The sequence below is a fragment of the Pelobates fuscus genome, chromosome 1 (genome assembly GCF_036172605.1).
Source record: "Pelobates fuscus isolate aPelFus1 chromosome 1, aPelFus1.pri, whole genome shotgun sequence".
Lineage (NCBI taxonomy): Eukaryota > Metazoa > Chordata > Amphibia > Anura > Pelobatidae > Pelobates > Pelobates fuscus.
In genome coordinates this window covers 178,713,219-178,731,337 of record NC_086317.1, presented here as the reverse complement: position 1 = coordinate 178,731,337, position 18,119 = coordinate 178,713,219, and the positions used below count along the sequence as shown (strand labels likewise).

The 18,119-nt window shown below is 39.8% G+C and overlaps 1 protein-coding gene across 2 annotated transcripts; it reads right to left on the bottom strand.

Annotated features, from left to right (window-relative positions):
* Positions 1 to 4,788: 4,788 nt before the first annotated feature.
* On the bottom strand, positions 4,789 to 12,666 carry RPS10 (ribosomal protein S10). 2 transcript variants are annotated; one of them, XM_063453078.1, is made up of 6 exons: positions 12,564 to 12,666; positions 10,905 to 11,054; positions 8,512 to 8,683; positions 5,186 to 5,263; positions 5,046 to 5,101; positions 4,789 to 4,882 (listed from the first exon to the last, which is right to left on the bottom strand). In XM_063453078.1, exons 2-6 carry the CDS (start codon positions 11,052 to 11,054, stop codon positions 4,838 to 4,840), a joined length of 501 nt encoding a protein of 166 aa, XP_063309148.1. In that variant the 5' UTR covers positions 12,564 to 12,666; the 3' UTR covers positions 4,789 to 4,837. The 2 variants fall into 2 exon arrangements, with proteins under 2 accessions (XP_063309148.1, XP_063309151.1); XM_063453081.1 differs by lacking the exon at positions 12,564 to 12,666 and adding an exon at positions 12,457 to 12,533.
* Between the last annotated feature and the right edge of the window lie 5,453 nt (positions 12,667 to 18,119).

The window sequence follows — 18,119 nt, the reverse complement described above, 5'->3', positions numbered from 1 at the left end:
TGTACTTATATTAACATTAAAATACATTCCGTATCAAGTTCCATATACAAGATGTATATATAATTATATTTATAATATATACATATACACACACACACTTAAATTTATTTCAAAACATGTTTATTTTTTTACTTTCTCACCAGCAGGGGGACTGTTTGACATTTCAGACAGTCCCCCTGCTGGCAGATCCACAGACAGCTATAGGGGGCCATATTTGCCGGGGGAGGGCTGCCTGGCTGTCAGGCAGCCCTCCAGAAGAGGATCGCGGTGGAGGTAAATCCACCGGAGCTCCTGGGGCTGAAAGCCGTTACGGTGTTCTATGCCGCCGCAACGGCTTTAAAGCCCATTTAATGCAGGACGGCATAGAACGCCGTAACGGCGTTAAGGAATTGCATTGTTTATAATACTCTCTAACCAGATTACCTCATATCCATAATCTAATTTCAAACCTCTTGTTGTGCCTAGTCAGTGAACCTTGATTCTATATGTTCTCTGATCAATAAGTTGCTTAAAATATAAATAATTAATATATCCTCCAGATTTGATCAGATTGCTCTAAACTTGGGTTCATTTTTTTTTGTATATTCTAACCCCTTAAGGACAAAAGCAATTGTTCAGATCAAAACAAAACCTAGAATTTGAGCTATATGTCTGTTGAACCATAAATTTTCCTCTTTCATATTAAAGGGACACTCCAGGCACCCAGACCACTTCTGCTCATTGGAGTGGTCTGGGTGCCAACTCCCACTACTCCTAACCCTGCAACTGTAATTATTCAGTTTTTTTTTATAAACTGCAATAATTACCTTGCAAGGTTAACTCCACCTCTAGTGGCTGTCTACTAGAGGTATGCTGTAATTTCCCACAAGTACAATGATGCTCCCAGTGTAAAGATTTTATGGTGTTTTGGAAGAGTCAAATCTAGGGCTGGTCCATTTCCGTTACAAATTGGTTGCTGGGCCTATGTTGCATTTAAGACCATATGGCAGTCCAGGACTGAGAATTAACCCCCATCTAGGTGTACCATTTGCAAAAGTAGACAACCCATGGTATTTAAATTTGGATATGTCCAGTCTTCTTTAGTAACCACAAACCCTGGCCAAAGATAGTGTTTTTTGTTTTTTCCATTCACACAATAACTGCCCTTTCACAGATTATATTGACTTAAGTTTTACTGCTCCAAAACACTCATTCATGTTCAGCGATGTCTCACAATACCAAACAGGCATATGTTTTAGGGGTTTTTGTAAAGTAACAGGGTAAAATATAGGCTCTGTAAATTTAATTCTCTGGACTTTGTCTGGGTTGTCAGATATGTCCCCCAATATGGAATTATTAAAATCACAGGATTATGGAAAATTACATAAATATACATGTAGAATTAGTTTTTTTTAATATATACACATTTAATTCTAGGTTTATATTTATCATGTTTACAGTTATGTGGTTTTATTAGTTATATGTTGGAAGATCTATCTAACAAACTAGAAAGTTACCTGCAGTCAATCTTGCAGTTCGGCTGATCAGTCATGTGATCACAACTGACTAGCTGCAGGGGGCTGCCACATTTGTCACAGTCCCGCAATCGGATCCGGTGAGGAGGGTGTGTATGCGAAGCGGAGGAAGGGCCCAATCGTTAGGACATGCTATGCAGTCCTAGTGGCGCTAAAGCTCTCCTTTTATGGACAAAAGATCTATTCGACTCCTTCTGCAATTGGGGAGAGATTTAACCAATTTTATGAGGACCTGTACAATCTTAAACTGTCTCCTAATTTAAATGATATTCAAAATTATCTAGCCTGTACCCAGATTCCTAAAGTCACATCGCAAGACCTAATAATTTTAAATAGGCCTATTTCGGTGGATGAAGTCGAATTGCAAATAAACAGACTCCCTATTAATAAAACTCCGGGACCAGATGGCTTTACGAATATGTATTATAGACAGATGCAGCCTCTACTAAGTAATCCCTTAACAGAAATGTTCAATCAAATAGCTCTAAACAAATCTTTTCCATCTGAATTGTTGCAGGCGAATATTATTCCAATACTGAAACAAAATAAATTAAGCTCTGATCCCGGTAATTATAGACCCATAGCGTTAATCAACACAGACATGAAGCTATATGCGGCAATAATTGCCGATAGAATTAAGAAAATTATCTCGTCATTGATTCACCCTGATCAAATTGGATTTGTCCCAGGCAGGTTAGCATCCAACAATACCAGGAGAATAATCGATATCATAGATTGGGCCAATAGAAATGAGTTTCCCCTCCTGACCCTGTCATTAGATGCTGAGAAAGCATTTGACAGGGTCGGGTGGGGCTACCTTAGTGAAGCCCTTAAGGCTTTTGGACTCATGGGCTGGATACACAATGCCATTATGGCTCTTTACTCTTCTCCCTCTGCCAGAACTGTGGGCCCGAATATCACAGCAGGGTGGTTCTCACTCAAAAATGGTACGCGACAGGGATGCCCTCTCTCTCCTCTGCTGTACATCTTGTCTATTGATCCATTGGCTATTAACATTAGGAACAATGCATTAATAAAAGGTGTACAAACCAATTCGTTGAATGCTAAAATATCTCTCTATGCGGATGACGCGTTACTTACGCTGTCTACCCCTGAGTCGTCTTTAAAATTTTTAATGTTTGAGATCGACAGATACTCTGCTATCTCAAATTTCAAGTTAAATATAAATAAATCTACGGCAATGTTTACGAACTTGAATAATGAGATAGTAAATAGTTTAGCCCGAAGCTATAAATTTATATGGACCGATTCACAAATAAACTATTTAGGATTAGTCATAACGTCTAAAGTGTCAGAAATAATGGAGCGGAATATTTCGATCCTTATGAGAAATATGAACCTCAAACTTAGAAAATGGAGAAATTTAGAAAACTCCTGGCAAGGAAAAATAAACATCATTAATTCATATATTTTGCCTAAATGGCTCTATCTGTTCTCCATGATTCCGCTAGGGGTTTCCAGACCTTGGTTGGCGATGATCCAAACATACTTCAATAATTTTATCTGGAATAACAAAAAACCAAGAATTGCCCAAAAGATCTTAACCAAAAAATTGTCAAATGGAGGCCTACATTTCCCTAGCATTCTTTATAGCTATCACGCCAGCATTATTAGGCATATATATTTCCTTCAGGATCCTAAACAGGTCTTGGAACCTTGGTATATTATGGAGGCCGAAGTGGCCCATGTGGTCAAATTACAATATTTGATGTGGACAGTTACAAAAAAAAATTTAATAAATTCGCCGATAAATAATTCAGCGATATTATCGCAAATATTAGAAGAGTGGATACTAATTAAAAAAAAATTAGGCATAATAAATATGATACCTAAGACATGTCCTTTGGATATATTCCAACTACTTATACAAGACTTCTCGTTAAAGAATTGGGGCTGCGCGGATAGGATAAGAATTGCAGAAATTATGCAGGGAGACAATATCCTACCTTTTCAGAATATTATTGATAATCTGCATATTCCGCGCAAAGAAATTTTTACTTATCTCCGTATAAAAAACTTTGTCCACAAAAACGTGATTAAATCATCTTCCATTTTTGCCAAAAAGTTAGAAGTCATATTTAATTTCCAATCTATTAATAAGATTATGTCTGCTGCAGCATCAATGTTGGAAGCTCTTAAGGAGTCTCCCCACAGTTTGATTAAGACGTGGGAACAAGAACTAGAACTGCAAATCTCTCTGGACGATTGGAATGTCTCTCTGAGCCTGGTGAATAAATATATTCACTGTTTGAACCTGTCTGAATGCCACTTTAAAGTTCTCTATAGATGGTACTATACTCCGGCAAGATTGGCGAGAATGTTCCTTAATTCCGATCCAACTTGCTGGAGATGTGGTACTCATCCAGGTACTTATATACATATTTGGTGGGCCTGCCCAGCTGTCAAATATCTATGGTCTTGGGCCTTTAACATTTTTACAACTGTGACTACTAAAAGAATTATGGAGGAGGCCGCTTCTGCTCTTTTACACCTAAACTTGTCATTCGATTCAAAAAAAGACATTTGTTTTGCTATTCACTGTTTAGTCGCTGTTAAAATTATTATAGCGAGACAATGGAAATCATCTAAGCCGTACAACAAACGGTTATTGATTGATCAGGTCCTGTTCCAAATATCTATGGAACACGACATGATCAACAATGATAACTCGAAGAAAAAACAATGGTATGCTGATTGGCTGTATAAATATAAGATATTATTTTGCTTCTCCAATAGTTCTTTTTGATTATACCACTATTTGAAATTTAGCAGTTGATATATGGAAACCGATGAATATAGATTAGTGATAACATAATATATATAAGCGAGTATTGAAATTAACTGATCATGTGCTCTAGCTTAGGTGTGGGGTTTCTACTGTTTGTGTCTTTGTTTCTTTTTTGTGGTTTTATTTCTTTTTTTGTGATTGTAGACTATGTTTGTATGTGATATATACTGAGCTATAATTGAATATAAGTCAAATCTCGATGTTATATAATGTCAATGGAATGCTATGTGATTTTGTATTTCTCTGCTAAACAAATATGAGACCAGTATATTGCTGTATATGTAAAAAAAAAAAAAGGGAAAAAATTCTCTCTAATAAAAAGAATTAAAAAAAAAAAAAAGCTCTCCTTTTATAGGAAGGCATAGCACGCCCTAACATCGTGAAAAGGTTAATGGTTAGAATGCAACATAAAGGCACTTCACTTTCAACCTGTCTCCTTATGTAAAAACAATAAATGAATACATATTGTGTTGTTCACAAAAGGTTTATTATTCACAAAAGAAAGTAATCAGTTTCACTGTGGGGGCTGCTGTCCACGACCACGTCCAAATCCTCCTCTCTGTGTGTTAAAAAAAAAATATATATATTTTTAGAAACCAGACATTCACAAAAATGGATCTCTATATTGTGAATACTTTCAGCTATCTCTTCTCCATTTACAATGTGTATTTGTAACAAAGTAATAAGTGATTGTATGTTACAAGTCATTGCACTGTACTTACAAACTGAAATTCTGTTGCTGCTCCAGCACCAGCCTCTGCCTTCTTATCTGCCCCAGCTATGGAAACAAATATTTTCGTTAGCTCACAGAACAGTGTGGTCACCATCACTTCATCTTAATAGTATTCATGCAGACACTTACGTGGAGCAGCACTACGTCTGTATGTATCTCTGTCAGTCTCACCACGGGACAATCTGGCGGGTCTCTCGCCTTCTAGACCTGCAAAGATGACAGGAAGGATTGAAATTATATTACGTCGCTTGCTATAAACAACTCTAACATTCTTGTTTTGTGGCTCTATTGATATCAAAACAGATTTTAACATTTACTTAACAGTTAAAGACAATATGCAAAGATACAATCAGCAGAAGTAATCAACTGCACTTTGAGAAAAAAAAAATGAATCTTGTGGTCCAATAAATCTTAAAATAATCTTTCAAACACAAAATGTAACAGTTAATGAAATATACCACCCCTTTTCTATTTGTTTTTTCAGCCATGCCAAGTATTTACCATAAAGTCCTAACCAGCAGGGATTTATGGGTAATGTAAGTTCAACATTCAGCAGATTCATCACAAAAAAATTAAAACATCTACTAGCCAAACAAATAACTCCATTCAGTTTTGTGAAGGGAGTTGTAGATGCACTAAAATGCTCTAAAAGAAAGCTGCAAAAGAAATCTGTTAAAAGGTGAAAACCAGTCAAGTAGTATTAAAGAACCACTATAGTGCCAGGAAAACAAACTTGTTTTCCTGGCACTATAGGGTTATTAGTCCGACCCCCCCCCCCCCCCCTCGTGGCCCCCCTCCCGCTGGGCTCAAGGGATTAAAACCCCTTCAGCCACTTGCCTTAATCCAGCGTCAGGCTACCTCGGCACTGGTGACCTCTCCTCCCCCTGCCGACGTCAGCACCGAATGCGCGCGCTTTCAAACAGCCCACAGGAAAGCATTACTCAATGCATTCCTATGGACGTCAGCATCATCTCGGTGTGATTTTCAGGATTAACCCTCAATAAAAACATAGTTTCTCTGAACCTGCTATATTTTCAGCTGCAGGGTTAAAACCAGGGGGACCTGGCACCCAGACCACTTCATTGATCTGAAGTGGTCTGGGTGCCTATAGTGGTCCTTTAAACAATGAACATATGCACTATTATTTGGGCAACAGAAGCAAACAAAGTTCTCTCACCATTTTCAGCACCTAGCAATTGCCCTCAATAATGTGTTACTGTGATATTGCCTTCACCAATTTAAATTAGGCCCACTACATTGGGTTAATCAGTAGCGTAAAAAGGGACACTAAGCACCAAAATAATGGTGTAAAGAGATGTCTCTCCCCCTCCACCATTATGCTACTCTGCACAGCATTTTGTAACTCCAGTGCTGGATTATGTATTCCATAAATACCTGCTCGTCAAAGTTTTGTGATTTGCTCTGCTTTCCCACTGAAATATCCAAATGAGTGAAGACAGGAAGATAGATTATACTATAATCTGTGCAAGATGCACGGTCTATGGAACTTAGTTACCCATAATTCAAAAAGAACAATGTCACCAAACTCAAATCTTGGGTTTAGGACAAAGTGGTCAGTATGGTGGTACCAGATCCACCATGGGCCTGAACCCTTGAAATGATTAAATAGAAAAATAAATAGAATACCCCCTGGAAGTGGGGGATTCCTGAGCTGGTATTTGAAGAGAAAAAAAAAAACCAGGAATAAAATATATTCAGCTAACTAAAAGAATTCCAAAACTTGGTAGGACATAAGTACAATTCCTTCAGCTATACTTGCTTCAAATGGATCAAAAGAAGTAGAAACTTTATTCAATGTAATATTGGATGTTACAATTAGACACAAATTGAAGAAGCTGGGGAACGGGAGTAGTCACTATGTATATAGACAAATACCTCTGTACATGTCTTGGGCTTTGAAATCCCTGTACATTCTATAATGGCTCAAAGTAGCCAAGAATAGCTATTACTGTAGTCTTTCTATGGTAGTATACATAGTTCACTGTTAAGTGGATCTTTTTTCACTTCATTCCCGCAGTAATAGCTATGCTTGTACATTGGGGGTACTGTTGTACTCAGGAGATGTTGCTGAACACATATTGGAGTGTTCTTTGGCAGTAACCCATAACAGGAACTGAGAATCCATGCCTAAAGTACAATGTGAGAGAAAATTAAACAAAAAAATGACCACCCAAAAGTTTGACAAAGACTGGTGGTAGAATTAGTGCATGAAAAATGTTAAAATACCACCATTTGAAATACCCTAGGGTGTCTACTTTTCAAAAATATGTGGTTTAATGGGGGCAAATTACATTGGCCAGCTTAAAAAATGTCCCAAACAGGACATGGGTGCATGATGACCAGCTGTGAAAATTCAAAGTTGGAAAAAATATTTTGGGGGGGGGGGCATAGATTGGTGGTAAAATGGTTGCATGAAAAGAGTCAAAATACCCCATGTTTAATACCTTAGGTTGTCTTCTTTAAAATTATTATTTTTTTTTTCAAATGCCACTTGTACTTATTGCCACAAAAAAAAAGCTAAGAACATGTTAACATTGGGTATTTCTAAACTCCGTACAAAATTTAGACACTAGTTAAGACAGGTGTTTTTTTGGCGGTTGTAGATGCGCAACAGATTTTCTGGGTCAAAGTTAGAAAAGGTTTTTTTTTTTTATCATATTTTATAATTTTTTATAGTAAATTATATGATGAAAACAAGGGTATCTTTAGAAAGACCATTTAATGGTGAGAAAAAAACTGTATATGTGTGGGTACAGTAAATGAGTAAAAGAAAATTTACAGCTAAACACAAACACTGCAGAAATGCAAAAACGTCCCAAACGGTAAGAAAATTGAAAAACAGTCTGGTCACTAAGAGGTTAAACTCTCTCCTCCCCCCCCCCCCCCAGATTTAAGTTGTGTCTTTTATGTTCCACTAGCCCTTTCTTACTTTTACATGCACAAATAAGTTTAATTATGTGTATAAAAAAAAAAAATAAAAACTATAGAATGTAAGCTCGATCAAGCAGGGTCCTCTTCAACCTATTGTTCCTGTAAGTTTATTTGTAATTGTCCTATTTATAGTTAAATCCCTTCTCATAATATTGTAAAGCGCTACGGAATCTGTTGGCGCTATATAAATTGTAATAATAATAATAATAATATGATCGGAATGCACATAAAACTCTCAAGGGAAGGGTATGGAGAACACTATGTATTGTAGATTACATACAATATGGAAAAGTGGATTGTAAATGTTCAATTGTTAATTGAAACAGGCAATATGTATCTTAACTAAAGACTGTATATGTAATATCCCTTGCCAATTAAAAAAAAAAACTAAAGGGCAATGTTTCACTGGTAGTATGAGCCATGTTTAGTCAGTGGTAGTGCCAGCTTTTATGATGAGCTTCACACATGTATTCTAACCAGGGCAATGTGCATGGTATATTTACCTTTAGGCCTGGGTCGGCCAGTTTCAGGACGACTTCTTCTCAATGTTGCAGGAACAATCTCTGGGGGCAGATGCAAGAAATCACGCAAATATTGGATACCTTCATTGGTCAGATACCAGTAGAAATGACGCCAAGCAAACTGCTCCTTTACATAGCCACGAGACTTCAAAGACTGTTAAAATAGGAGAATTTTTTTTTTTTTTTTAATTTATTTAGAAAACATTCAGATCAGTTTCTCAACACAATTATAGTCACAAATGTCTCACAAAGACGTGAGCTAGTCACAATGCCTAAAAACGTGCGGTTTATAAAAAAAATAAAATAAAAAAACAAAAACGTTTAGTCTGGGTAGCTCTAGATCTTCTGAACATTTGCACACACTATAGCCCATATGGGCACACAAAGACCTACATTCCAGAGGCTACACACTACACAGACACTTACCTCATACTCCTCTCACAACAAGAACCTATACACATTAAATATTTTGCCGGGGACAGGCAAAAGTGAGTTTAACTTACCCATCCCATGCGGACACTGCCAACTTCTTCAGGTGGGTCATCTTTTGCCCCAGCTCCTTCAGTGCAAGGACCCGACATCACTGCTGTACTCTTGTGCATGAGCAAAAGTACAGCATTGAGGTCTATGGAGTATTAGAGCCAATTCCCTGCAGCTGACACTACAAGATGGCGGTAGCTCCGACCATACAAAGTAGTCCCTACTGGCTGACAGTGCCGCTTTCATTTGGATGAATTTAATTAATTTACCACAAATTTTAAAATATTGCATGAATATACAGCCTCATACTACATAACTAATCCATATTTCAAGCTCACTAACCTTTGGTCTATAGTATCTTAAATACCAAACTATCAACAATTTAAATATACAAAAGACTTTCTTTTTTAGCATTGATTTTTGTCCACCCTGCTTCATCATAACTCACTCAATCTCAAACTACTCCTAACCTGGCAAAAACCTTACTGTCCAAAGATGCACTTTCGAACATTTTTCAAATTAACATTTCTGTTCTTAAATGACAAACAATTATGGCACTATAAATTCATAATCTTTTGAACCTCTTCACTTTAAGCACTTAAAAGGAACACTCCAAAGCACTGTAGTGCTTATGATGCCAGGTCTGCCATGGCGACCTACTTAAACAGTTTGACATCTTAAATGTGGTCTGTCAGGTATCGCTCTCTGCCTCCACTAAAGCTTGGTGAGTGAGAGGTGCAGGCACTGCAGTCTGAGCCAAGTCCAGCAGTGCAGGACATATATCAGAAACTCATAAGCAGGAGATTCTGGCTCTTACAGAACAGTAGTGGAGGCAATGAGCCTAGACACCAGGTAAGAAGGCAAAGCACTCAAAAACGATTATACTGGTTGCATTGGAAGCACAGCTAGCATATAAAAGATAGAAAGGATCAGTTGTGTATACAGTGTTCTATAAATAAAGTTACATAGATGTACACGAATTTCACAGAAATCCCCCATAAGAAAGACACCAAGGTTTACTTCAGGAACTTGACTAAACCACAACGCGACCAATCAGCACTCAGGAGAGGAGGGGTTCCAAGCTAATCCCTGTAACTCGCGCCAGCTAATCAGGAGAAAGGGCGTGAATCCAGTTTGCATCCTGGCTCCGTCTCCTATTGGTCGTCAAAACCACGCGGCACCCGATCAGTGGGTCGGAGCCCTTTAACTCGGGCCAGCCACCAGGAGAAAGGGCGCGAACCAGTTTAAATGATAGATTCTTCTCCTATTGGTCAGCACGGACTTCTAAGCGGCCAGCGTGACACTGCGGCTGTAAAGTCGCCTCACAGCTCCAGAAGCTAGAGCTCGCATCTCTCTCTGGTGGATATCTGCACTTAGGTAGCACCAGAGAGAGAGCGCTCTTTGGGTAGGCAAGCAAGTGGGCTGGGACAAGGGATTGAAGGGATGGTGGGAACGTGGGGTAGGCAGAGAGGGAATATAGTGTCTTGTGCAACACAGTTTGTTACACAGGGCAGATCATATTTGGCTCTCTTGAAAGAGGAGACCATCGCATGCAAATACTTTGACTCTTTGCTCTGGGATGGAGCAAGGGCACCATAACTACAACATTACTCTTTAATGGTAATAACCAAGATGACTTGGATGATGAGTTATTTTAGGGAATTAACTTAGCATGGTGTGCTTAACCCCTTAAGGACACATGACATGTGAGGATTCCCTTTTATTCCAGAGGTTTGGTCCTTAAGGGGTTAAAGTGTATGCTGACTTTTTTGATATGTCACATAACATTTAGTTTTGAAAAACAATCAGGGTAAAATGAAATACGTTTGTGAACATAAAGTGTCTCGAAAAAACAAAAACAGGGAAACACAATGTGCTAGGAGGGCAGCTGTTACCTGCATAGCTTTCATAACGTGAAGATTGGGTACATTCTTGTCAGCCAGCTCAGGATGCTTTGGCATATGAACATCCTTCTTGGCCACCATTACTCCTTCCTTAAACAGGAGCTCATAGATGGCAATACGATCCTTTTTGGGCATCAACATCTGCAACAAGAAAAGGGAAGTGTTAAACCCAGAATTACAAAGTGTTAAACTTAAGATAAGTTGGAGAAGTCACTTTGCATGACAGTGTTTTTTGTCATACACTGTATGCATCATAGAATGATCTAACACAAACAGATTTCCTATTATACACTAGCATTTTATTTATTTTTTTAAACCAATCATTACAAGTGGCACAGTGCTAAAATGGAGAATTGATAGAGACCACAAAAAGGCACCTATACTACTTCCGTTCAATTTCAAAAGAGGTCTGAGTGCTGTAGACTTTTAGTTTTAACCCTTCAATAGAAAAGAACTTTCCATTTAGCAGATATGGAAACACTTACATTGCAGGGTTGAATACTCATCTAATGGCCTTCTTGACAGCCACTAAAGGTGCTTCCACTGAGAGAACCAAGTAAAACTGTTTTCTCAGTTAACCTTTATTTCAGGGAAGGTGCGGGGGCATATTCTCAAAATGGCATGAACAAAATTAGGACATTTCATTAAATAGACCAGAATACTTCAAGTTATTAAACTCTGTCCATATGAAAATAAAGACTTATGTAAAACAATGATTTGTCTATTGCTCCTGGAAAACTGCAATTCATACAAGACAGATGAATGCCTTTCAACTGTCCACTCCTGTGCATTTACCTGGTTCATGACAATTGTAGATGGATTCTGATTCATTTCTTAAGAATCAGAATATGGCAATAAAAACATTCCATCATCCCTGCAAATGTTGTTCCTGAATACTTCGATGTGGTACTGTAGAAACTGGGATTTGCCTCTCTAACCTTTACTATAAGTGCTACCCATACATCAAACTGGGAAAATACATCTCAAGTTGCAGTGGTCTACAATCAACTGCAACAAAACGAACCTTCTACAACTTAATGTTTACTAGAAACAACCATCTTAGTCCTGATTAAAATACAATAACCAAAAGCAGCATGCCCACGTTCAGACAGACATTCACATAACAATACATTCCCACTAGCACCATGAACAGAACACAGCCTGCATGACACAGTGAGTGCACTGCTAGCTAAGCCCATGCTGTCGCCTGGAAGCTGAAACTTCCGTGAGCAACTTACAGGTCAGAAAACAAGAATTTTCATAGTATCGATGTATGAGGCATGTGGGGCAGGGTCACCATGGCCGGCCGGACAGTACAGGTAACACTTTAAAAGAGCTGGCAGGGTGCGGTTACCTATAGAACGCACCGGTTCTAAAACACGCGTAAAACCTTTTTATTACTCTTACTATAGGGTCGGCTAACTTGCCAGCCATAAAGAACCAGGCATACACCTCCCCTGCCAGCCGGCACAGACCGCGGCCTATCGCTCCGAATCTCAGTCAATAATTCACACAAATAAAATGCACTCCTAGCAATATCCACCTTATTAGATAGAGCTGGGTCTGTCACAGCGATATATGGACTTTAAGGGCTGGGGCTGCTCGGATGGCCGGGATATAGTAGGGATTTTGGGATCACCGTACACTCACCTCGGCGGTTCGTTAGGCGGCCTGAGCAGGAAAGGAAGGAGCATGCGCAGAGCGACCGGATTTCCCTTCAGCAGGCAGGACCCCAAATAAGCTGTCTAGAGCAATGCCTGTTACAAGAAAATATATTTTTGTGGAGCTAAACACAGTAACAATTGCTGTCACCCTGACAGACACTTTATGGTTCCACAGTGAGACCAGATTCGGTTCAACATCCTCACTCTGCATTTTTTCCCCACTGTTGGCGAACCCAGAATTTTGAAGCTGGCATGACACCTGCACTTAGTCATTAATTAGGTGACCCCCAAACATCTTGCCTTGCCACTGTCACTCTAGACAGTTACTATGTGAACCCTGCAATGCACAACAAAAATAAAGAATTATAAGAAATAAAAAAAATTGGGGATGTCCAGTCTTTTTTAGTAGCCACTTAGTAGCCACTTAGTCACAATCCCTGGCCAAAATTAGTGTTTTTATTAGTTTTTTTGCATTTTTCACACATAAACTGCAATTTCACCAATGATATTATCAGTAGACAGCCACTAGAGGTGGAGTTAACCCTGCAATGTAATTATTGCAGTTTATAAAAAACTGCAATAATTAAAGTTGCAGGGTTAGGAGTAGTGGGAGTTGGCACCCAGACCACTCCAATGGGCAGAAGTGGTCTGGGTGCCTGGAGTGTCCCTTTAAGGACCGCGGACGTACCTAGTACAACCGCAGCAAATAAGAGCCCTGGACTTAGCTGGATCAGCGATCACAGTCGGGGAGTACTGCTGGAGACCCCAGCAGTCCCACTGCAGCAGCTACGGCCACCCCGACCCTCCAGGGCCATGAGATCAACATGATCACATCGCCGCAATAGGAGTCTAGGAGCTGCCAGCGGGGGACTGTCTGAGCTGTCAGACAGTCCCCCAGGCTCCTAAAAAGTAAAAAAAAAAAATAATATATATATATATACACACACACATATATATATTATAATATATTATAAAATAATTAAAGCATTATACATGATTTCATTATGTGTACTTTGAGATATATACATATATATCTCAAAATACACTTATAATGAAATCATATATGCATTGTACATATATAGGAAATAAAAGTGTGTGTATATATACACACACACACAAACATATTATATACATATATTATAAATATATATATATATATATATATATATATATATATATATATATATATATATATATATAAACAGCGGTCTGGAACTGCACTCACGGTCCTTTTAAATTGAAAATTCCTTTATTGCATCAAATATACGACGTTTCGGTCCACACAGGGACCTTCCTCAGGATAGACTGACAATTAAAACATAAAACTTACTCACATATATACCCCCCAATAACATAATTTAATGACTTACGCCAGGTGTGTTCCGCTGAGATCGGCGTCCTCCCCCCTCGTGTGCGCCTGCGCGCTAACAACCTGTCGCTTCCTGGACGTCAAATTATCACGGGTAAACGTGAATAGACGTCGCTGTCTAGGTAACGAATACACTATCTCCTAGGAAACCCGCTGTAAATATAAAGCAGTTGGGTTTCTATATGCAGGAGACAGGATCGGAGTATCGGCTTTACTCAACGGAACACCCTGCCAAATAGAAATAATTTAAAAACTTTTGATTTCATACATATACAAAGCGAGCATAAAGTAAAGGGAAGTTCTAGATAGTATTGGACCCTTAAGTCCTTCTAAGCGATAACCTATCTATTGTACCTTCCTAACAAAGATTGATCACGTTATTGTGTAGTGACTTAAACTATATATATACTGTAATATGTATACATGTACAAAATAAGGTGTATGTTGTGATGTTGTTCTCTAGTGAAACGAATATGTTAAACTATGTGAAAAACAAGATTAAAGGATATATGAATATCCAAAATAAAATGAATGAATAATAATGATACAAAATAATAAAAAAATATAAAAAAAAATATAAAAGAATATATATAAAAAATATTAAAAAAAATATAATAAAAAATATAATAAAAAATGATGTGTGCACTAATGAAAAAACATGCAAATATTCAATTGTGTAGTGAAAAAATGTGTGTTGTCAGATATTAGTGTATCCGTGATTTAAGTTGTATGTGCCTATAATTATATAACTTGTATTATGTGTTCATATATTATAAATATTTAGGCAATGACAAAAATGGTAACTCACTTATATAACTATCCTCCATACTCCTATCTACACCCATGCTCTACCTATATATATGTGTATTTAGAGTACCCACTGGATCCTACTATTAAGCTCTAATTACTTGGTTGTTGGGATTGTATCACAGGGAGAGAATATCTCCTCTAGTCTATATTCAGTAACATATTTATACGCAGTGTTTATGAGGCCCATAGTACTGGAATCTCCTTCTATATAACTGCTATACATGAACCTTTCCTTAAGTGTTTATTTAAACGGCCCTGTCCATGGGCCCTTAACTCCCTTACAACCAACTCTTTTCCAAAAAAAATCCAACTCTTTTCCAAAAAAAATCTTTCAAAAATATTTCTTAAGAAAAACCCTCTATAATGCTTAACTAACTGATCGTGCTTACTTTGCTAACTGATCAACTGTTGAGGCTTTTTTACCCCTAACTTGAAACATTATATAGGTTTTATCAATATAGTATCCATAGAAAACTCCAAATGAAATCAAAATATAATTTTAAAGGGGGGCGGAGCCTGGCACTGAACCGGACCGGACGCCATCTCTCCCAGCTTCGCCAAATCCACATACAATCTCGACGATATCTCGGAAACGAGCAACCATCCGGCCCTGCAAACACCAGACACAGCCAGGGGACACCCCGCTGAATCCACAGATGCCCTTCCAATACTCCCCGAAGCACCTTAAGGCAAAACGCAAAACCGGGGCCTACTACAAGCCCTCATACCGCGACCTCGAGTTTCTCTGGGGCGGGGAACCTGAAGGAAACGCAGCGGAGCTGTTGTCGCCCCAAACAACACCTGCCAATACACCCATGGGGCGCAGAAATCAAAAACCCACACCCGGTAATGTACCTGATCACAGGGACATCGGAGCTATGCTCCAGCGGCACACCTCAGCCACAATGGCGGCCTCAGACCACCCACCCTCACCAGGGCCTCCCCACACAGCAGCCCCTGCAGCACCCCAGCTACAGAGCCCAGAAGAGGACACACAGCCACAGCCCACAGCATCTGCAGGTAACAATGAGCCTGCAACTAAACAAGACCTACTAATCTTATCCACTATGCTACAAGACATTCAGGGCCTACTTGCTGCTGACCTGCCCATCCTGAAATCCTCCATGCAACAACTCACAGGCAGACTGGTGGCTACAGAAGCAGACGTTAAAGAGCTTCGCCAGGACACCTCCACTGTACAGGCATCTATAGCCCAACTGCAGGCAGCCCAACAGGCTCTATCACTACAGGTGGCAACGCAGGAAGACAGGTACCGCCGCAACCACATTAAAATAAGGGGCATCCCAGCCACCGTTCCTCAGGAGGAACTACCACACTACGTAAGAAGGTTACTAACCACTGTGCTCCCACCCGCCACCGCTAAAAAAGTAAACATCGCTGGGATGTATCGCCTACCGACGCCCACCGCTACCGATACCACAACATCGGGCGATGTCATACTCCGCTGCGCACTGCCTCAAGACAAGGGGCAAATAATGACAGCGGTAAGGAACAAGACCCCGCTTACATTCGAGGACGCACAATTGTCCTTCTACCAGGACTTATCCAAAGCCACTTTGCAGTGGCGAAAAACCCTGGCTCCCGTCACGGCCCGACTGCGGGCTGCAGGAGTGCCCTACAGGTGGGGACCCCCACGATCACTTTTAGTTACACACAAGGGGATCACACGAAAGATAACCACAGGGACTGATATCCCAGCGTTCCTCGCAGCTATGGATGTACAGGAGGTGACGACAGCCACGGCGGACCCAAAGCACACCCACGGATGGGACCCATCCAAAGTGATACCATTTGTGCCAAGACCTGCAAGCAACGACCCGCCGGACACCTGACTGACAGGGACTCTACCAGCCCTGACCCAAACCCAATGGAGGGACTTGCTCCACCAGCAGCTCTAGGCTGCACAGTTGCAGAGTTGCAAAGTTTTAACGATATGACTTTATTCGCTTGTTTTCACCGAATGTCTTTATATATTTTTCTTTTTTTTTTCCTCTCTTTTTCCTTTTCTGTTTATCACTGCAGAATCTCCCACACGAAGACACGATCTTCGACCTTGACCACCCAGGAGTAGGGAGATTCGACCATACTATAACATAACCAGGCACCCATAAAGTGATGCCTCCCATGGACCCAGTCCGGTTCTCTTCAGCCACACAGGCTCAGTCACTGACTCGTTAATACCCCCCACCCCCCCCCCCGCTACCCCCTTGGTTAGGGGCAACACCTCCACCGAGAGGTCGGCCATGCCCGTAAGCAGGCAGCACCCCCTCCCTGAAAAGACGAGGGCACCACTCACACTACCGACACCCTAACGCGGAAACCACTAGATGTAACTTAAGACCTGTACCTGGTCCCAAGCTAGCTTTTACGTAAAAACAGGCCTCATAACGGTGGTATAGCATGGTTTACCGCTCTACCCGATAGGCTCATTTACAGCTGCCAGCCTAGGTACTGGCCTTACTTAACGCGCATCTGCAGTCTGCATACATGCTTATCTATAGGTCTAGATTTTCTACCCACCAGCAAGCTGTAATCGGCTCATCACCTCAATACTGAATCCTTATACCTCATAACCATAGTCGGTGCGAAGCCTATGATAATACACCTTTCACTCTCCCCTACCCAAAGCGCAGAACACCACTATTCATTAATATTCTCTTTCCATTTAAAAAAAAAAAAAGTGCAGCAATCTCAACGTGTATAATATTACTTCCTGTGACACTCTATATTGCTCTTTATTGACATGTTTATGTTTCCTATGTACTTAACAATGCACTACCAAAATAAAGAATTAAAAAAAAAAAAAATATATAATTTTAAAAACAATTATATACAAAGCGGAAGATTTGCTGACTTCATTTTTTGAAATTATTACAAAAAAGAATGATACGTTAATAGTTAATTCAATCCCTTTGGATAGACTGTGTCCAGTATGAAAATCCAATGTGTTTCCTTATTCAATAATAGCTTGCCTCTATCTCCTCCTCTGCGTGGTTCCGGAATGTGGTCTATTGCTGTAAATTTAAGTGCTGCTAGAGGGTGTCCCTTTTCCAAATAATGTTTAGCAACAGGTTTGTCACTGTGCCAGTCTCTGTAAGCTGTGCGCATATTGGATCTATGTCCTCTTATACGTTCACACAAAGGTGTTTCCGTTTTGCCTATATACGATAGCCCGCAGGGACAATTTAGCTTATATATTACAAACGGAGTCTTGCAGGTAATAGTGTGGTTGATTGTATATGTCTTATTCGTATGAGGATGATTGAAAGTCCTGGCGGGGATCATGTGGCTACAAGTGACACATCCAAGGCATCTGATGCTTCCTCTCTGTTGGATTTTGTT